We start from the raw sequence: 22,395 nt of genomic DNA on the forward strand, positions 1-22,395 counted from the left end.
ATGTCCCAGTAGGACAAATAGCCACTGAAGTAAATACACGCCAGAAGCGTGGCAGGCCTGTCGGTTCCAAAGATAAAAATCCTCGAAAGAGAAAAGAGGTAAATACTATTTCTGTTGAAAAAGACACAATAAAGACACCTGCAATTGTCCAAAATTCTGATATAATTTTAACACTAGAAGACGTTCAGGTACCTGAAAATTGTGAAAATGATGAGATCTCGATAAATTATATCTTTACAGGAGAGAAATGGGACCGAAATAAGACAATTGTCAATGAAATATTTGCATATAATGTGGCATTAAATATCATGCATGAAAGTAAGGATCTTGAGCCAAGATCAGTCGAAGAATGTCGATAAAGGAATGATTGGCCAAAATGGAAAGAAGCCATGAAGGCTGAATTAGACTCACTTACAAAACGTAAAGTCTTTGGACCTGTAGTCCGTACACCTGAAGATGTAAAACCTGTTGGATACCGATGGGTATTTGTGAGAAAACGAAATGAGAAAAATGAAGTTGTGCGCTACAAAGCCCGACTTGTGGCACAAGGTTTTTTACAAAGGCCCGGTATAGATTATGAAGAAACGTATTTCCCTATAGTGGATGCGATACCATTGCGTTATTTGGTCAGTTTATCTGCATATCATAAACTGCATATGCATTTAATGGATGTGGTAACAGCTTATTTGTACGGCTCATTAGATCAGGATATCTATATGAAAGTCCCTGAAGGACTAAAGATATCTAAACCATCCAGTGAATATTCGCAAGGGTTATACTCAGTTAAATTGCAAAGATCTTTATATGGTCTGAAACAATATGGACGAATGTGGTATAATTGTCTTACTGAGTATCTGGCCAAAAATGGATTCAAGAATGATGATATCTGTCCATGTATTTTCATAAAGAAATCTGCATCTGGATTCATTATAATTGCTGTATACGTTGATGATTTAAATATCATTGGGACTCCTGAAGAGATTCCAACAATTATAAAAACTCTAAAAGAAGAGTTTGAGATGAAGGATCTTGGAAGGGCTAAATTTTGTCTCGGCCTGCAGATCGAGCATATAAAAAATGGGATCTTTATTCATCAAACAACATACACAGAAAAGATCTTGAAAAGATTTTATATGGATAAGTCACATCCCTTGAGTACCCCAATGATCGTAAGATCTTTGGATGTGGAGAATGATCAATTCCGTCCTAAAGAAGAGAATGAAGATATCCTTGGTCCTGAAGTACCATATCTTAGTGCCATTGGAGCGTTAATGTATCTTGCTAATAATACGCGACCTGACATATCATTCGCGGTGAATTTACTAGCAAGGTATAGTTCCTCTCCAACCAGAAGACATTGGAGTGGAATCAAGCAAATCTTTCGATATCTTCATGGAACGGTTGATATGGGATTGTTTTATCCCTATAGATCCAAGTCACAACTAGTTGGCTATGCAGATGCTGGCTACTTGTCTGATCCACATAAAGGGAGATCTCAAACAGGATATCTGTTTACATATGGTGGAACAGCTATATCATGGAGGTCCATGAAACAGACGATTGCTGCAACATCCTCTAATCATGCCAAAATACTAGCTATTCATGAAGCAAGTCGCGAATATTTTTGGCTCCGGAGTTTAATCCAATATATTCTGTCATCATGTGGACTGATTGATCATATGATAGCTCCAACTGTCCTGTTTGAAGATAATACAGTATGCATTGCTCAACTTAAAGGCGGATACATTAAAGGTGATAGAACAAAGCATATTTCTCCCAAATTCTTCCTCACTCATGATCTTCAAAATCAAGGGACAATTGATGTCCAACAGATCCGCTCAAGTGATAATCTGGCAGATTTATTTACAAAGTCACTCCCAAAATCTTCCTTTGAAAGATTGGTACATGATATTGGGATGCGTCGATTTCGAGACATTAAATGATGTCGGCGAGAGGGAGAGACTGTACTCTTTTTCTCTTGGTCAGGTTTTTTTTCCCATTGGATTTTTCTTGACAAGATTTTTAATGAGGCAGTCCCTATCACAAAGGATATTGTACTCTTTTTCCTTCACTAAGGTTTTTTCCCACTGAATTTTTCTTTAGTGAAGTTTTAACGAGGCAATAATCCTAAATAGTCATCCAAGGTGGAGTGTTATGATAAGGTCAAATACATGGATGCCCATTTATGACTTGGGTCGTGAACAATGAAAGAATCACTTTTTAAAGATGAATTAAAATAAATGAGAGTTGAAAATAAGAGTTCCTTACCTGTATAAATAGAAGGTATCATCAGATACTTTTTACACAGCAATAAAAAAATATTTTTCACTCTCTCTTTCTTATACTATTCTCCTTCTCTTATATTCTTTTCTATAATATTAATATATTAATTATATTGTTATAGTAATTGTGGTGAATAATAATCATAGAGTTATCTAATTATATTTTCATATTTTATATTTGTTACCTCTTTTTTATTTATTTATTTGGTTATTTTACAACACAATTTGTTTTATGTATTATTCTCTAGCAGTGATTTTATTTAAAGCATAGGACTGGACCGTTAAAAAAAAAGGTATTTGATGACTTAAAAATATAGTCAATTAACTAATAACTGTATTTGTGAATAAATTTACATTAAAATTTTCAAAGAAACCAAAAGAACAGATATTAGAATTCGTTGTGTTAAATGTCGAAGGCATTCTTGGACCTAAAGCGGCATAATAATCTACAAATAAAAGAAATAAGATTCATTCATTCATAGAATAAAGAACAAGAGAAAATGATGAGCAAATAATAATAAACATCAACAAAAGAAACATTAAATATTGATTACATTAGAGTATATATATTTTTATATTATGGCAATGAAGGGAACATAACAATTTCTTGCTCACACCTTTTGCAAAGAAAAATGTGAGGAATTTCTTCATCATTAGGAATTCGAACACACCTTGTATGCTGCCAAATTTCACAAATATCACAACACACCAACCTCTCTCCATCATCTTCTTTTGTTCCACAAGTGCACTCCACAATCCCATTCTTTGGATCATTCTCACACATTTGGCCAATCATCATGTTGTTATTCATCATTCCAATTATTTCACCAATCCAACCCTCTAACACTATTTTCCCACCCATCACTTCAATTAACCCCAAAACCATATCTTTCCCATTATTACTAATAATATTATTGGCACTAAAATTCCCAATTGATTCTACCACAAATCCCCTTAGTCCCCAATAAATTTCCCTAAAATTCCTCTCAACTTCTAACTTCAATTCATTGATTGTAGCATTGCTTCCCAAAGTGATGCACTCATAGGGTGGCATAGCCTTACTCAAGAACTCCTCATCAATGCATGAATTGTTCCGCAACAAAATTGTGCAATAAAGGTTCAGTTTTCCGTCCGAGCCTAACTCAACTCCAAAAGTCGGAACCTCGCCAGAGTAGTCTTTGACGAGAAACTTGGTGTCGAGAATTATCCTAGCCGCCAACGGTATGGCTGAGAGAAACTCCAACCCCATCATTGGTTTAGGGTCAATTAGGATGTACTTATACAAATAAAGCATGTCCTTCATAAGTTGAGCCCTTGAAATCTTGTACTTATCCTTAATTTTATTATTATTGTTACTATTACTATTATTGATGGCCAAACTACCTTCATTGCAATTATGGTAAACATGATTGGAAATGTCTTCTAAGCAATACTCCAAAACTTTGGTAACAGGATTTAAGCTCCTACGTACCAAGTAGTTCCCAACAACATGATTCCCTAGTGACTTTAGCACAAAATCCAATAAACCAGTGTCACCAATGTAAGCACGTGCAGCATCCCTAACTTCTTGTCTTGAAATCCATCTAAACTCTGTTCTCTTCAATGCCTCAACAATTACCCTTGTTGCCATTTCAATCCTCTTAGGTGACCAACGGCAATTATTATTGGACTCAACCAATGCACTGGCACTAGTACTACTGGTGTTGTTGTAGGAACAACTATAATTATTGTTACCAATAACTCGAGTCTCCCGCGGGAGGCGCGACTTTAGCTCGAGCATGTAGCGAAATAAGTCGCCGAGTGTGACTAGCGATTGGCCGGACAGGGTTTGGTAGCGTGAGAAAATGACGGGCACTTCGTGGTGGTTGAAATTATTGGCGCCAATGTGGTGTATCAGCAAGTAGAGTGGCATGCTCCTTATTGCTTCTATGGCTTTTTGGTACATGGATTGTGTCACACCAAAGGAACCTCTTCCAAATTTGTAGCCCCAACGACCGAACCATGGCTCACTATATGCTATTCCATTTATAAGTCTAAGTTCCATGCCTCTTTTCTGTGAAGTGTCATTCAAACTCACTTTCCTATATCATGTAATTAAAAGTACCAAAATTAGTTAAGTATGTCCCTCGTTAATCATTATATTTAAAAAGTGTAGTGGGATCTTTGCATGTCAATTTCTTTGCTCACGAATTGATTTGCATAAAAAATATTGTGAGAAAATATAATTATATTTTTATCCATTTTTTAAATAAAAATTTAATTTAATTATAATACATTGACAATATATAAAAAATATTTTATGCATTTATTTTTGTAAATAATTATTTATGTAATTAATTAAAAATAACTATTTTTATTAAAATAGAATTACGTATTAAATCTACATGTAAAACTATTTTATATTAATAGTACTTTGAAACTAAATGGATTAAAGTTATCGAAAATTTTATTAATGATAAAAAGAAGTTTTTAATAAAAAGGAAGGTGCATAGAATAATTCACCTATGATTTCTCAATTGTTAAATTTGGGGTCAATATTCTTGAGATACGGAACATTTGGCATGAGAAAGTTAGGTTGCTTAGTTATGCTTCTTACTCCATACATGCATGGAGAAGGTTTCTTTTAACTTTCATTGTTCAATATTATTATACGAGAAAATGATATGTTGCAACTTGCAAAGAAGGTTTAACACACAAGTGATTGAAACTTAATATTTTTCTTTCTTCTATATTTGGTAATTAGGTAAGTAGTTGTAATCGTTTCACCACAATGCTAACAAATAGAAAACTACAAATAAAACGTTTCCATGCAAAGAATGCAAAATATCAAAAGAACGCGTAATTAGGTCTCTGACTGAATTCATTTACATACTATTTTTTCAGTCAAAATAATTCCCTCACTTTCAATTTTTTTTTTTAATTTTTAAAATGAAGGACTTGAGAACTGAATCAACGTTAATACATTTTAAAAATGAATGAACTAACCTTGCTTGCAATCCAATGCACAAACGATTCCAAAAGTCCATGATCTGGTTGCCAGCCAAATTGGAACCGGTTTCCAAGCCATTGACACATAGCAAATGGCCGAATCCATTAGAGTGAAAAACACCATGCATCATATGGCCCTGTAATTCTATTAATTTGGACTTACCATTATTATTATTGTTGTTGTTGTTGTTGTTCATTGTGGCAATAGCATCACAGCACCCTTCACAACTCGAGCATGTAGCCAATGCCTCCTTCGAGGGTAATACGAAATGATACTTCTTGTTGCAAATGAAATGGTGGCCCCATCCTATGTCAAAATCCCAATCAAATTCGACTGATTTTAATTCAGAAAAATTACAGGAAATTAACTTTTAGTTAGTTACTATTATCTATTCTTTTTTTTTTTAATTTTAGGAGTTCATTTTTTTTATAAGTTTAAGGTTTAGGATTATAATTTAGATTTTAAAATTAAGAATTTATAGGTTGGAATTTAAAATTTAAGATAAACAAAATAGTTTTTATAAAACTAAGCGATGTCAGCCCAAAAAAGTCAGCTCTTTATCATTATCTTTCAATAAATTTAAGGTCATGAGCAAAGTACATATCATGCATACATACCATAAACATATATGCTATTATGCTAAGGCACTGTTTGGTAGATGGATACTTGGATACAACATAAAACACAGAAAGAATATGTGATCTTTTTTTTTTCACTTTTTGTCTTGAGATTCAATATATTTTGTTTAATTTGTCTCTAATTCTAAATATATTTTTATGGCTTTTTATCTTTATCTTTATCTCTTTTGAAATTATATACAAGGTAAAAATTATGCATAATATTCAAAATAAATGCAAATCAACGTCATATATTAGATTTCTCACAACTCCTTTTTATTTGTCTGTTACTTTAATCCTCTCTAGACCCTCTTTTATAAGAAGTTAATGTTATATTTATAATATACTACTGACTATTAAGTTTCATATTTCACAAAACAACCATGTTATTATTAGGTATACATCAAAATCAATTACTAAAGTAGAATACACATTAGAATACAAAATACATATTTAAAAATGAGTTAAATTACACATGTATTTATATACAAATACATTTTAATGTGTTAATAGCAATTTTGTTTACAAAATATAAAGGTATCAAGTTTAACATTACCTAACTATTAAAAAATATTAATGTGTCACTTTGTAAATAAAGAAAAGATTCAAGAATATTATTTTCACATCAAAATTAGCTACCATGAATTTATATATAGATACATGTATAATTTAATTTATTTTTAGTATGTATTTTATATTTTAATGTATATTTTATATTAATGTACATCTAATATTATTGAAAAAGATTATCCTAAGTTTCAACGATAAAAACCGAGTCTCATCAAATTTATTCAAGATAAACTCTAAGTAATGCTACATTCGTAACTACATTAGATAAATAAATAGAAAAAAAAAAAAACACACACACACACACACACATGACCATGTCACTATTACTACTATTGGTTATTGTTTTTAATTAACCTGGAATGGATAATAATGTAAGAACAAATTAACTATGTAACATTACCAACATATTGACAATGCTTGCAGTGGCGATTCAAAGAAGCTTCAATTGGTTCTTCAATCACAAACAAGAAAATATGCAAAGGAGGGTGGTGATGAACTTCAAGCTGAAAAGACCACATTGGCATTCCCATTCCCAAGTTACTCTCCAAATTCGCATATTCAAGAAGTGCATTCACATTCTCACGAAATGGACCAGTAAACATAACTGGGTAACCCGGTTCGCCGAAGTTCTTGAACCTGAAAACCCTCCCACATCTCTTCCTTTTCTTGTTCCCAATCACATCAACATTTAACATTTTGCTACACTACTTAATTTATGTGCCCAAAAAAATCAAGAACAAAAAGTTGTAGTATGTGTTGATTCTAGACTTTAGCGTAGGGAAAATCTTATATACTATATAGTATCACACACTCACACACTTAGTGCTTCCAAATAAAATTGCAAGTGTTAATAGAGAGTTGCACTTTGCTTGTGTAGCTTTCTATTTGCATGATAGATTACAAAAATGGGTTTCTTTGAAAATTTATCGCACTAACCTACGAAATGGTTGGTGTTTTGAAGTAAATTATATGTACCATGCATTTATAGCCTCTATCCTTTCCCTTCAAATTCTATGCTCAATTAAGAGTTAGTTGATTCCTTTCTTGTAGGCCTTGTGACAAATGCAACATTTCTTGCCTAACTACCGTTTTGGAGCTTATTTTTGTTAAATTGAACTAGCATTTCATCCATAAGAATTCTGGTTCATGCGTAAGGTGATACTGTTAAATTTCACTCTAGTGTTATTAATATACCCATCTATTGCTTGCTACTAATGACACGTTTACTGTTTACAATGAGAAATTTTATGATGGACTAGATTTAAAATAAGAAATTAGACTGTTTGATATACAGTTTTACTTATAAAATTAATGAATACTTACATGTTTTTATAGAATGAACTAACTTTTGGTCTCTCAAGATATACATGACATCATTTCCTATTGAATTTGCGATATCAATATTTTTTTTTTAATATGACAACAGTTTTGCCAGTAGAAAGTTTTGTCTTGGTTTAATATTTAAACATCTTTTTTCACGTCAGTTTAGACTCTAAAACAGTAAGGGTCTAACATAATGCCATAGAAAAGTTTTACCGGTATTTCAATGATTCTTAACCGTTGATCTTAATTATATATTATATATATTTTTTATAATTAAGATCATCGGTTAAAAATCACTAAAACACCAATATATATTGATACACTTAAAATTTTCCAATGCCATATGCATCTCTTTGGAGCTAAACTAATACATTGGTGACTGATTTTAGTGTATAAATAGTATTTTTCTTGATTGAAATTGAACTAATTTTACGTGTATCTTTTAAAAGCTAAATTAATGTCAAATTGACAGAGACCAATTTGACATTAGCTTTTTGATAGGCGAAAAAACCATTATTTTTCTAAAAGATAAAAATAGAAAGACTAACAGAACGAGAGATCAGATACTGGATTCTCTAATGCCAAATTTTTTGTACAAGTTTTACAAGTAGAGCATGGTTGGCATTACAACCAATGGGAAGCAATACCAAAGCATTTATTATTTGACAACAATAATAAGAGGAATTTTGCTCTCCATTACACTCGAGTGCACTCTCCCTTAGTTATATTTCATAAAATAAAAGCATTCATTGGATATCGCATATTACTTTGACATATGCCATTCATGCTATCAATCCCAGACTGTACGAGTTTGTTGTTTTTGCATCATGTGAAGCATCGATTGGCTGCTTCACACAACAAACTCTGGTACAAACAAATAACTGATCTAACTATGAGATTTTGCAAAGTATTAAAGAATGTCTATGACGTAAGTTTATATTTATATTATCTTCTAAATAAGTTGCAACGCATCCACAATCAGCTTCTGCAAAATTAGGTTCCCTGGAAGGGATGGACAGAGCTTTTTGCTGTACATGCAGTAGCAGTTTGCTAACTTCAATTCAGTAAAGTTTTTAGGCTGCTGAGTTTGGTACAAAGACCATATCCATAACAAGACATTTTCTGTGGAGGGATGCAGCATCCATTGCCTACCCTGAATTCATTCATTCCCTAGGCTGGCCCGACCACTACCGCTCTCTGACATAAACGGCATAACAGTATCAGTTTCTTGATTCAGTCATTCCACTAAATACACAATGGAATGTCATCACTAATGTAACACTAGTCTCTCTCCACTATGCTGCATCCAAATCCAAAATCCAAAATCCAATGATGTACAATCTCAGTCTCACTCAAAGTGAGTCGTGATATGGCCACAAGGTGATAAATGTCACTCCACATATGCCAACCAGAAGCATGGATCTGGTCTACTATATTATGTATTATCTACCAACTCGCGTAATTATATATCTCCCTTTTTCTAGATCGTAAATTGTCTTCAACTGAGGTTTCCTCCACCTGGATATTGACCAAGCTGTTAACAGCAGTATTATAAAAATTCCAATTACTGAGAGGAGAGTAGGTGATTCATCACTGAAAATGGTGGCAGCACCCCAGCTATGATTGTTCTGTACGTCCGCATCAGTGGCAGTGGTGGTTTGGAGAATAAAAGCTCCCAAAGCCCAATCAAGGGGAATATCTCCAACCTTATTAGCAACCTTGATCCTGGCCAGCATTCATTCAAGTCAATGAAATGCAATCAATTGAAACAGACAGATTAAAAATAAGAGGTAATAAGCACAAGAGAAAATGTAAGCACACAAACATGAACCCAGAAAAGATAGCTACCAACCGAAGCCATGAAATTATTGGCACACAGCTAAAATACAGAATAACAATGGCACATGGCACAGGGTGCAGCCAATAATTCCTCTTTAATTTACATATAAATCTGGATGCATCACATGGAACCAACAATAAAAAATAAAAATAAAAGTAAAAATAAAAGGAAAAAGAAAGGGAAAGAAAAGGAAGGAAGCAGGAATACCTTTCATCATTCAAAGCAATGCCAAGACTGTCATGAAGCATAGCAACAATGTATGCTGAAGAGAAGCAATATCGAAGTAAATCTTCCTCATCATGGGAAATGTATTTTTTCTTTAGCCTTAACCAATCCTCCCCACAGTAATTTTGCCCAGCACTCATCAACTCGGACAGATATGCCTTTGACCCCAATCCAAAAAACTAACACACAAGCAAAGAGTCAGATTGAGAAGGGTGTATCAATTATCAAGAATAGCACAAGGTAGAGTTAAAGCATGGTGCATGACATCAGTCTAAGAATGGCGTTAGTACAGTACATTACTATCTTCTCAATTGCCTCCATTTTAGACAATAACGAAAAACTACAATTACTGCTGGACATTGCAAAAGGAAGCATTACATCGTGACTATCAATCATAAGAGAACCTTTGAGGTGTGAAAGAAATTTTCTGTGGCCAAGAATCTCCCTTGAAGGTGAGGTATGAAATTTGATCCTAAGTCACAATGCTGATGGGTACACTTATCTGAATAAATAGAAAAGATGAAATAACTACCACTAACACAAAGCAAAACAGTAATAAACCCTGAAGCAAAACAGTAAAGTATCTCATTTTTATAAAGGGAATCTAACCTAATAATAAAAACTTGTAAAGAAAAATGTTACCTTTTCCTCTTTGTAATAGCATCAATGCTGCAGATCTGCACTCTGAAAAGTTCCCTTTCGTTTGAACAGTTGGCTGATATTGGCTTTGATCACTCCCTGAGCTAGGAGAGAACTTCCATGACTCAACATTATGCAAGTACCCAGTAGGTGTACAAGGATCTATTCGCAACCCCTCCTGAAGAGATTGAGAAGCTGCACTGAGGAGAATAAAGAATCAATTCAAACCCTTCTAAAAAAGAAAGGAAGTTAGCTGTTCTGCTGCATGCCATCAATAACAGTGTTGAACTTTGTACATATGATAAATTAGAGAGAAAGAAAGTTAGGGTTGGCAAACTGAATATCTTAGATAAGATTTTTTTTTTTTTTGCATTCATCAACATAGGAACATATGCTGGTATAAACTTTGACTTGGTGCTAAATCATTACAACTTCCTTGAGAGAACTAAAATATTCACAACATTTAAATAAGAAAAACTATTTCTGAGTGTAGTTCAGTGGCAAACCAAGGTGATTAATACATGTTAGCTTCAGTTGCACACCAAAACAAGATAATAGTAAATTTTCAAAGATCACAGAAGTAAGATTTTGTGCAGCACGTTAATAGCATGAGTATGGTGATTAAGTTCAACAATTCAAGACAGAAATCCGTCCAATGATGCAGCTCGTGTAAATTACCCATGTTAAAATCTTTTGATACAAGTGCTTCTCTCCATGAGTCATGAGCAACATTCTGCAAATTGAATTAACATTAAAAGAATTAATAGTCTCAAACATTATGTTATAATTCTATATCTAAAAAGCATGACCCTTCATAGAGAATGACATTAAAAAAAAAAAAAAAAAAAAGATAACCAAAACTATTCGAACTTTTACATTCTCTGGAAAAAATGGAACAACATAATAAATTTATCATTAATTAACTTTGTTTTCCTCCCCAATACATCATTAGTAGTGAACTGAGGCAAAAAGAACAACAGATACAGACATGCCACTATATCTTAAACCCCGACCCAAAAGAGAGAAAAAAAGGTTACCAGGCCATAATGTAGAAAGCTGTGGCTGTAAAGATTGTAAGTGGTGTTCCCAAATTTAACAATGTGTGAGGACCCAGATTGCGTCAGTTCTCTAGATACAAAGGTCACCTGAAACAAGTGTAAAAAAGAAACCCATATATCACGGTTCCCAACAATATGAACCTACCAAGAAAGGATGACCTTGTATTATACAATTATATGGTATATATACATAATTTGGATAAAAGAATATCAAATGTTTTAACGTGAAGAGTCAGGGACAGAGAAGCTGTACCTGAGCAGATGCCCCACCAAGTTCAATAATCCCAGTTGTATCCAAGGGATCACCTCCAAGAGTGCCAAGTGCATAATTAGCAACAACCCAAGCATAGATTCCTTCATCAGAGCCTATGTATCCAAAATAGAATAAGTAAAAAAAAAAACCCAACAATCAAATACAGCAACTAGTTCAAAGTAAATAACTAAGAAGCATTGCATTCACATTACAATACTGGAAACATATGGGAACTGATTGACTATACTCATCTCATGCACCCTAAAAGAAAACAGCTAATCCAGTGACTAAAGCTCCAAGTCTGACATTTGAAATTTTCCGAACCCCCCTCTCATCTAACGTTTTATCAACTTGACAAACAGTGCATTTTATGCTTCCCGCAGATGTACGATAAAGCTTCAAATGGCTTGCCAATAGACATCATGTATGATAAAACATAATGCTTTCATTTGATCTATGTAATTAAATCACCTAGTAAAGAAAACATTACTTCTTGTTACACATAATCAAAGGAAATTGGTTGTGGTAACAATTTGGATATTTAACTATTTTTTTAAGTCCCTTAAGACATATTCTGTAGTATTTACAAAACAAAGACTATTTAAACTGCGTTTGTTTATAGGCACGGGACAATGAGACGGGACCAGACACACAAAATTGTGTTTGGCAGATGAGACATGCACAGAGACATTGTGTCCAAAGATCGTGAATTAGTGTATTTTGTGTCTATCTACAGGAAGGACATAGAGACACTAACTAACAAGAGACACAACTTATCTTTTATTTTTTCTTTCATTATTCTTGTTAATTTTTCATAGTTATTTTTTTATTATTATATTTTTCTTCCCAAATTTTTTTAATGAAAAAAACTAAGAATAAATTGGACTTTCATAATTTGTTCTAGTTTATCACCAAACAAAATATAAGAACTCTAATTTTTGTGTCTCTATCCTTTATGTCTAGTTCTCGATGTCTTATCTTGTCCTGTTCTCAGAATCAAACACAGCCTTAAGGAACACAATTAACTCACAATTAATCCTTTCCCCTCATCCCATGATGAAGCTTTGTTTCATTATTTTAATTTTTCCCAAAATTTCAAATAAAACAGAAAACGTGAATTGATAGCCTGATAAGCACCGAGTTCCTATCAATTCACTAGTCTAACATAACTTGCCTTTAGATCTTTCCGAAATTTTTTTCTAATTACAAGAAAAATCCTGAGTAACTATTTTTTGGGCGTTAATTTTCTCTTTTAACTAGATTTCTATATTCGTCCGAATCACAAGTATCCAGAATCAAACTAATCTGATTCAAACTGAGTCAGCTTCTATTCACTAAAAAAACTGAGTCAGCTTCCATAATGCTAGTTTTATTCTTTTCACTTGTTATATTACTCGAACTTGGGGACCTTACTCAAGGCATACACAAAAACCCGTGCACTGAAAACTGTTTCCACTTTTCTACTACTGCATTTCAGCTTTTCTCACCACCATAAAAAATGATTTATAAGAGAACAAAATCAAACTAACCCCCAAAAACTTTGGGAAGCTTCACGAACGGAAATTGTTAATAATACTCATAACAAAGACACGAATTTTTCCATAATCATAAACATCTCATTCCATTGATCAAGAATACACACTGAGTAAACTTAAAAGTTACCATTTTGATTCAAAAAGGAAAAAAAAGGGAAAGAGTGCAGAAGAACCTGTTATGACAGAGGCCCAATCGTCCCTAAACTTGAAACCGGAGCTACGGAGGACCCTCCTACAAGCCTCCAATATCCTCCCTTGGGCCTCAGGGCCCAACAACCTCATCCCAGCGGTGGCCATGAGCCTAATCTCGGTGTGGGCCCACTTCTCCCTGGGAACCTTCCCCTTCCCGAACTCCACAAGTTCCGAAATGGACCTCCCCGCACCTTCTGGATCCTTCGCGAACGACGACAACCCAGGGTTCACCCTCATCGACCCCAAATCCAACAACTCCCTCTCCTTAATACCACCGCCGCCGCCACTACGCAACACGTGGATCCGCGTACCCGTGCTCCCACCGTCTAGGATTATACCATAGCGCACCCGTTGGTGGGAAGAGGAATAAGAAGATGATGGTGATGATTTTGAGGAAATGATTTTGTAGGTAAGGAGCAAGAGGAGGGTTAAAAGGAGGGTTGCGATGCAGGCGAATCGTGATTTTGAGGTGGTGGTTGTGGAGGGTTTGGGGATGTGGCGCGGGAAGAGGCTGGGGCGGCTGGGGGAGGAGGTTGTGGTGGTGGTTGCGGAACGGAGCTGGAGCTTCATTGCCGGATCCATCATCTTTTTGCTGTTATTGTCGCTGTTGGAATTTGAGGCGACCCGATTTCGTGCATTCGATCGTCGCATCAAAGTTGGAGAGGAAAGAGAATCATGTGAGAATTGGAGATGGTTCGACGGAGGTCGGAGAGGTAGTTGGCGGCGGCGATCGGAATTTGGACCGGAGAGAGGAGAGTGATGTGGGAAGGGAGTAGGAATGGGTTGGGTTGGGTTGGCCCTCTCTCTGTCTCAGATTCTCAGAGCTGATGCTTTTCTCTCTCTTGGAACAGGGAGAGGAGAGAGAGAAGGACGGAGAGAGAGAGGGCTAGGTTGGGTTTTAGGTTTTGTGATTTGAACGCCTTTCTGTCAATGGCAATGGATTTCCAAGTTTCCAAATCTATTCGCTATTCGGGAACTCAACGGCAAATTCGATTCGTTTGGTTCGGATTTTCGTTTTGTAGATTTGCTTCGGATCCGAGCCTCAACTTCCGGACTCGGTTCCTTTCCCACTTTCAAAAATCAAAATTCTTTCCTCGCTCGGCCAGAGACGAATAAGACGTCAACGTCCAAAAGGAAACAAATAATAATAATAAAGAGCAACGTATTTTAAAATTTAAATTGGATTTTTTTCTTTTATAAATTAAAAAAATAATTAAAATATTAATTAAATTATTTTCTTTTATTCTTTGGAAATAATAAACCATTTAAATTTATAAAATAAAAAAATCCATTTCAAATTAATTAAACCATCAAAACTCGGCTAAACTCTCATTTTCTTTCTTTAAAATAACTCGCATTTTCTTTGTTTGAAATAAAACAACTCTCATTTTCAATCTTATATAGAGAATAATGTTGATTTTGATATAACATATAATGCTTGCACATATTACTGTCTGAAACCTAATATCTGCTATCAAAAGAACTTTAGGAAAAACAAATTATTATTTAACAAATTTTAGTTATTAATTGTCTATAACAAAAAAAATCTCATTTTTTCAGGCAGAATTGTATTGAATTCTAAAATTTGGATTTTGAGATGAATTAAATAAAATTATAAAATTAAATTGAATTTTGGTACTTAAAATAGTTATTAAATGAACTAAAATTTTATAATAAACACATTTATTTTTTATTAATATAATATTATTGTTCCGAGGGTTATCTGAAATATTGATTTGGTCCTGAATGTGAGGTCCAGATCCCTTTTGTGTGGCAGCGTCCGACTTGATGTGCTGAGATGCCGCCTATCTGAGTTCCTCGTGAGGAGGTGAGGGGGTGGTACATGCAAAAGACTCTGATGTTTAGGTTAGCAAGGCTTTTAAGCATGTTTTTAGTAGATTGGAACGTGCCCTATATCTGGGGGCTCCAGTGTATTTATAGTAGAGTAGATAATCACCTTTGTTGGAGTAGTTCTATCTTTTTTATAGATAAGTGTTCCCTTTATCTTGGGAGTTTGTTGGGATCTACCTTCTAGATGAGATAGAGTTGGTTGGAGAGACTTTATGGAAGCAGTTACGCCAGGCAGAGCTGGGCCTCTATGTCATTGTCCGACCTCTTTCAAGAGGTCGGATCTATCAATAAGTCCACCTTTATTGGTGGGTCTTTTTTTAGACCTGGCTTTTATTTGTTGGCCCAGGGTATGAACAGTTCCCCTGCTTGAGTCCGTTCCTTTTATAGGTCGGGCCCAAGCACTCTGTGGCTTCTGCTATGGATGTCGGGTTTTGACCTTGTCGGTATTACCCGACTTCTTTTGAATTTTTGAATGTTGGGGAAGCTTTAATGACCGTCGGATTATGCGCAGCGGTTTTCTCCTGGGGATTTGCGCGCTTTAAAGAGGAGTAAAATAGTTGTCTCTGATTTATTGTTCCTTATAAAGGGGACTTTTTGGCTCTTCTTCTTCTTTTTGTTTGTTTCTAAAAAAGTTGTTTTGCTTTCTTTTTCACCAAAGTACTCTCTGTGTCATTTCGCCCATTTCTATTTCCTCGAGATTTCTCAATCTTGGCGCCTTAGAGGGTTATCTGTTTTTTCGGTGTGAAGAAGATTGTTCCTGCTCTGTTGTTTTTTAGACGCACTCTTCCTCTCTTTTTTACAATCTTCTTTGAGGTTGGTTTCCTTTTCCTTTTTCCTCAAGCTCTCCTTTCTGATTGTGTGCGACTTGCTTTGCTGCTGGTTTTGGTTTAGCTATCTTTGCATTTTTCTTTTTTGTTGTTTTGGAGGAGGTTTTGCGGGCCGTATTGAGGGGAGAAAACGTTTGCTGTCAAAGATTTGAAAGAGCTTCTTCTTTTCTTGAAAGAGCTTCTTCTTTTCTTGAAAGAATCGTTGCATTTTATCTGTATTATAAATGTTATCTTTTATGTGCTGTATTTCCCCTAATGGCACCGCTTCTGACATAATGTCGTGTCAAAAGGGCGCCATTTGATTGCTATGTAGAAAAATTTTGAAAAGAATAGCTTTCCCTTGATTTAATTGTTTTACCCGACTTGTATTGGCCGAGTTCTGACTTTTGTTAATGACTGCCTTCTTTATTTTGCGCTTTGTAGGTTAGCGTTTATGTCTGACAAGGTTATTTTGAACATGTCAACTAAGGTTCCCCCTGCTCTTCAGAACTGGGTAGATAGCATTGTTCTTTGCTGTGTCCCTGTAACTGATAGGGAGTATTGCGATGAGTTCCGTAGGTACCATAGTATTTGTGAAAACAAGGAGAATGAGAGAAGCTATATCCTAGAACTGCCCGACCCCGAGGAGAGAGTGTGTTTTTCCTCTATAGTAGAGTCTGAACAACCTTCCTTTTATGCCTACAATTACTTTTTTACTAGGCTAGGCGTCAGACTTCCTTTCACAAATTTTGAGGTAGAGGTCTTGCGGTCTTCAAACCTTGCCCCTTCTAAACTGCACCCGAATTCCTGGGCTTTTATGAAAATGTTCCAGCTCCTATGTCGGGAGTTAGACGTCCAGCCTACCCTAAACGTTTTCTTTTATCTCTTTGTTGCAACCAAACAGTATAGCTCGATCAAGAAGTCAGGATGGATATCCTTCCGAACTGTTCAGGGTCGAAAGGCTTTTTTCATCTTCAGCGACTCCTTTCCTGACTTTAAAAATCACTTTTTTAAGGTTAAAAGGAATGTGGATTTCCGACCTTTCTTCCTTCCCGAGAACCAAGGACCCTTATTTTCCTTGTACTGGGAGGACACCCTCAATATTGTTAAGCGGGATCTGCCCAATTTAGATGATATGGAAAGGGGGATTGTAGACTTTATTTTGGGTACCTGGGGCCAAGATCCCCATTTGGATACGAAGAGATATCTGGGAGATCCTAGCCTTCTGAAGTTGGATCTTGGTAGTTCTTCTTCCCTTGCTTGTTGAATTCTTCTTCCTTTTTAAATGTTGATTTTGACTTCGTTCTGTGTCACTTTGCAGAAAGTATGGCTCTGAAGTCGGCTAGGAAGTATCTGTGAAACACCAAGAAGACCCTTGTTGCAAAAAACCTTCAGCAGCAAAAAGAGGTCGGAACTGGGTCTCAAAAGGAGGTCGGCGGAGGGGCATCTGTCCGATTTTCTCTGAGGAAGAAGTTGGGGTCGAGCCCTGCCATTCAGACGGTGATCATCCCCACTCCCTTATCCAGGCCTGTGTCTTCCGACCCCTCCCCTAAATCCCCTACTTCTTTTGAGCCTCCTTTCAAGAAACAGAAAGTAGATTATGAGGAAAGCATTTATTCGAGCCGTTTTGATGCCTTGACCTAGGGTGAGAGGAATGTGCTCCCTTATCATCATCTCAGCACGGATGATGTCGCTATCCAGAACTACCTTCAATACTTAGCCCGGGGAGGTCTTCGGATAGTTGGGATGTGTGCGACCCTGGCTAAAGAGTTGAAGGGCTCCCCTATCCAGGCGACGACAAGTGCCCTGGTGGCTGCTCAAGCAGATGTGGAGAGACACAACAAGCTGAAGAAGTATCTGGAAAAGGAACGGAAGACTTTGAGATCAGACCTTGAAAGAGCTCGAGAGATAGGGAGAGTGGGCCAAGAAATACCAGGAGAGTTATACCCGCGTGTTTGGGGAAAGGCTGACATTGGAGGAGGAGGTGAAGGAACTGAAGGTGGAGCTTGAGGAATCTCGGGAGTTAGCAGCTTTAGGGATGGATGAGATGTTCCACAACTTAGAGTCTCAGGTCAGGGTCTTAGCCCCCGACCTTGACCTTTCTCTTTTCAGTGTGAATAATGTTGTGGTGGACGGGAATATGTTCCCTGCTCCTGATTCTGATGACGAGGAGGAGGTTCTCATGGACCCCAAGACGTCGGGTCCTCAGGTCGGTCCGACGTTGATGTCGGGAGTTCAGCCTGAAGCAGCTACTATGGAGACTTCCTCCCTCTCCTTCGGCCGAGGGAAAAGATGCTATAACGGGCGAAACACTCAATCCTCTTATGGATGAGAAGCCTTGAGCCTTATTGCTATTGATGTTTGTTTGATAGCCCGACCTGTGGGCTTATGAAACTTTAGCTTTTGTGTTTAGTTGATAGTTTTTTGAACACTTTTTTCTCTGTAGTTGTTTATCTGCAACTTTTATCAAGTAATATTCAAAAACTTTAACAAAAACTTTATCAAAGTTTCTTTTGTTGGGTAGGACATGTTTTGACCTTTGATTTATTAATTTCCTTACATATGCTCGACTTTTAGATATCGGCGTTATCTTAAGTTATTTTTACAACTCTGTTTTTTATCCGACCTATCTGAGGTCGCTTCGTGCGAATTGTTTATATAACTTCTTACATTAACTTATACCTCGTCGCTTCATCTTGCCGACTTCATTAGGTCGGGCAACAATTTTTGTGGTTTGTCAAGCTTAAGTTAATGTGTTTGGAAACAGGAAACTTTTTAAAATAATCTAGGAATCTTTTATTAGTATCTAAGAAATTCCTTTACAAAGCTTTTTGCTAAAGGCTTGGGTGCCCCTAGTCCTCGTATTGGTGCCTCATTAAAAAATCCCTTCTTTTTGGAAAAAAGAGTGCACCTAGGTACAAGGCTTCTAGCTATAGTACCTTTTTAGGTTACAAGCATGCCAAGACCTCGGGAGTTTCCGTCCTTGGAGGTCGGACATCTTATAGGAACCTTTACCTAGGATCTCTACTATCTTGTAGGGCCCTTTCCAGTTCGCAACTAGTTTTCCTTCACCAGACTTCTGCGTTCCGATGTCATTCCGAATCAGGACGAGATCGTTGATTGTGAAATTTCTCTTGATCACCTTCTTATTATACCTTAGATCCATCCTTTGCTTCAGGGCTTCTTCCTTAATCCGAGCTCTTTCTCGAACTTCATATAGGAGGTCAAGCTCTTCTCTTTGAGCCTGAACATTAGCTATTTCATTGTAAAACAGAACTCTAGGTGATTCTTCAGCTATTTCTATGGTATCACTGCTTCCATTTCATATGCAAGTCGGAAGGGTGATTCTCCCATTGTAGAGTGTGAAGTGGTTCGATAAGCCGACAAGACTTGAGGAAGCTCGTCTGCCCAAGCTCCCTTTGCGTCTTGTAATCGGCGCTTTAACCCAGCCAATATGACTTTGTTGGCATCTTCAGCTTGTCCATTGGCTTGGTGGTGCTCCATGGATGTGAATTGGTGTTTTATTTTCAAGTCGGACACCAAGTTTCTGAAGGTTGAGTTAGTAAATTAGGTTCTATTGTCCGTAGTGATGGAGTGGAGAACCCCAAACATTGTGACAATATTCTTATATAAAAATTTCTGACTTCTTTGAGCAATGATGGTTGCCAGGGGCTCTGCCTCCAAGACATCCTTTGTACTGGAGGTCAGGACGCATTTTAAGAGGGGTGTTAAGATGCCTCTTTTGTGTAGGGTATTGCGGACCAGTGTATAGTTTTGTGCCTCTTTTACGAGCCTTTTTTGGCCTCCTTTTAATCCTTTGGGAGCATGTCAAATTTGTGGTAGTTGACTATAGGATTCATCCACCTTAAATGTTGATTGTGTACAGTTAGTACTTCCTCTTCCTTTGACATGGATGGTGTTTGTAGAGTCTCTTGGATGAGACTTCTATTGTTACCCCCTGGCTTGGTGCTGGCTAATTTCGATAAAGCATCAGCTCTGGCATTATTTTCTGAGTTATATGTCGAACCTCACTTTTAGAAAAGTGTGCTAACTGTCCTCGGTTTCATCCAAGTACTTCTTCATAGTAGGGTCTTTAGCTTGGTAGGCGCCATTAATTTGTGAAGTTATTACTTACGAATCACTGAACACTACTAGCTTTTCTTCCTCGACCTTTTTAGCCAACTTCAAGCCAGCGAGTAAAGCTTCATATTCTGCCTGACTATTTGAAATAGGGAACTCGAACCTTAAGGATAGTTCTATTCGAGTTCCTTGATCGCTTTCTAAAATAACACCAGCCCTGCTTCTAGATTTATTTGATGACCCATCTACGTACAGAATCCATGTAATGGGGTTCCCAGGACTTTCAGTGTATTCAGCGATGAAGTCGGCGAGATATTGTGATTTGATAACTATTCGACCTTCGTATCTTAAGTCGAACTCGGATAGCTCCACTGCCAATTATAGAATTCTCCCAGCCAGGTTTGTTTTTTGTAAGATATTTTTCATTGGTTGATTAGTACGGACTTTAATGGTATGGGCCTGGAAGTAAGGTCGTAGCCTCCAAGATGTAAGAACAAGAGCATAAGCAAACTTTTCTATCTTTTGATAATTCAACTCTGTCCCTTGTAAGGCTTTGCTGATGAAGCAAATAGGTTGTTGCCCCTTCTCGTCTTTTTGAACCAAGGTCGAGGCTATAGCCCGACTTCCCACTAATAGATATAGGATAAGTTCTTCCCCCTTTTCAGGTCGGGTAAGTATGGGTGGTTGCCCCAAAAATGCCTTGAAATCTTGGAAGGCTTGTTCACATTCTGGGGTCCATTCAAATTGCTTTCCTTTCCTTAGAATTGAGTAGAGGGGAAGTGATTTCAGAGCTGCCCCTATACTCGTTGTTTTGTCGGGGTGGTCTCCGATTTGTATCTCTTTTGTTTTGCCTTCTTGTTGGGGTCGTATTTCTTCTCAAGTTTGGATTTCCCCAAACTCGATTGTGTTGGCTTCTTTGCCTCTCGAGCTGCCTTTCAAACTAAGGCTCTCGTTATAGCATTTTCTTGCTAGCCTTTGATCTCCTTTAAAGGTGGAAATCCCTTTATATATGGGAAATTTCATGCAAAGATGTGGGGTGGAGACGACGGCTGCAAGTCAATTCAACGTTGTCCGAACTATTAGCGCATTTTAGGCTGAGTTTACATTGACTACAATGTAGTTGACACTTAATGTTCTTAGCCTGGCACCCTTTTCAAAGGTGGTGTACAATGCGATGTAACCTAGAGGTTGGATTGGTGCATCTCCCAGTCCAAAAAGGCTATCCAGATATGCCCTTAAATCCTTCTCCTCTAACCTGAGTTTGTCGAAGGTGGGCTTGAACAAGATATCCGTCGAGCTACCTTGATCTACCACGGTCCGGTGTAAGTTAGCATTTGCTAGGATCATAGTTATTACCACTAGATCGTCGTGCCCGAGTATTAATCCCTGAGCATCCTCCTTAGTGAAGGAGATAGTGGGTTAGTCGGGTGATTGATCGTCCTATCCAACTTGGTATACTTCTTTGAGGTACCTTTTTTGTGAGGATTTTGATATTTCTCCTCCTGAAAATCCCTCTTTTATCATGTGTATATGTCGCTCTAGGGTGCGAGGAGGGAATTCTGGTCATCTTCCTTCTTCATCCCTTCTTCTTTTTCTCGGGTCGTCCGACCTATCTGCTAGGTATCTATCAAGTCGGTCTTCTCTGGCCAACTTTTCGATGACATTCTTTAGGTCGTAACATTCATTAGTGGAATGCCTGTACAAATTGTGGTACTCACAATATTCTGTCCAACTTCCAACTTTCTTGTGCTTAATTGGACGAGAAGGTGGAAGCCTTTCTATGTGGCATATCTCTCTATAGACATCGACTAGGAAAACTCTTATAAGGGTATAGTTGTGGTATTTTCGAGGCTTTTTCATACTTTATTCTTCTTTCTTCTTGGGCTCCATTTCTTTGTCCCGACGTGGATAGTAGGGCAAGTTGGATCGAGGGGGAGGTTCTCTGTCGGGAATTTTCTTTCATGTTGATATATTTCTCTGCTCTTTCTTGTACTTCATTCAGAGAAGATGGGTGCCGCTTAGATATGGACTGGAAGAATGGTCCTTCTTTTAGACCATTGACCAAACCCATATTACTGCTTTAGTTGGTAGGTTATGAATCTCCAGGCAAGCTTTGTTGAATCTTTCCATGTAGT

At 36.8% G+C, this 22,395-nt stretch overlaps 2 protein-coding genes across 3 annotated transcripts; both read right to left on the reverse strand.

Annotated features, from left to right (window-relative positions):
• Positions 1-2,859: 2,859 nt before the first annotated feature.
• LOC130979390 (PHD finger protein MALE STERILITY 1) lies at positions 2,860-7,153 on the reverse strand. Its single transcript, XM_057902824.1, has 3 exons — positions 6,859-7,153; positions 5,268-5,577; positions 2,860-4,363 (listed from the first exon to the last, which is right to left on the reverse strand). Exons 1-3 carry the CDS (start codon positions 7,151-7,153, stop codon positions 2,860-2,862), a joined length of 2,109 nt encoding a protein of 702 aa, XP_057758807.1.
• A 1,172-nt stretch (positions 7,154-8,325) lies between these two features.
• On the reverse strand, positions 8,326-14,494 carry LOC130980045 (probable apyrase 6). Of its 2 annotated transcripts, XM_057903644.1 has the most exons (9): positions 13,505-14,494; positions 11,797-11,909; positions 11,523-11,630; positions 11,164-11,218; positions 10,489-10,680; positions 10,251-10,348; positions 9,829-10,025; positions 9,376-9,506; positions 8,326-9,299 (listed from the first exon to the last, which is right to left on the reverse strand). In XM_057903644.1, the coding sequence occupies exons 1-9, from the start codon at positions 14,172-14,174 to the stop codon at positions 9,280-9,282; spliced, it is 1,584 nt and encodes a 527-aa protein (XP_057759627.1). In that variant the 5' UTR covers positions 14,175-14,494; the 3' UTR covers positions 8,326-9,279. The 2 variants fall into 2 exon arrangements, with proteins under 2 accessions (XP_057759627.1, XP_057759626.1); XM_057903643.1 differs by having other exon boundaries at positions 8,326-9,506; positions 13,505-14,491.
• Positions 14,495-22,395: the final 7,901 nt, after the last annotated feature.

The sequence above is a fragment of the Arachis stenosperma genome, chromosome 5 (assembly GCF_014773155.1).
Source record: "Arachis stenosperma cultivar V10309 chromosome 5, arast.V10309.gnm1.PFL2, whole genome shotgun sequence".
Classification (NCBI taxonomy): domain Eukaryota; kingdom Viridiplantae; phylum Streptophyta; class Magnoliopsida; order Fabales; family Fabaceae; genus Arachis; species Arachis stenosperma.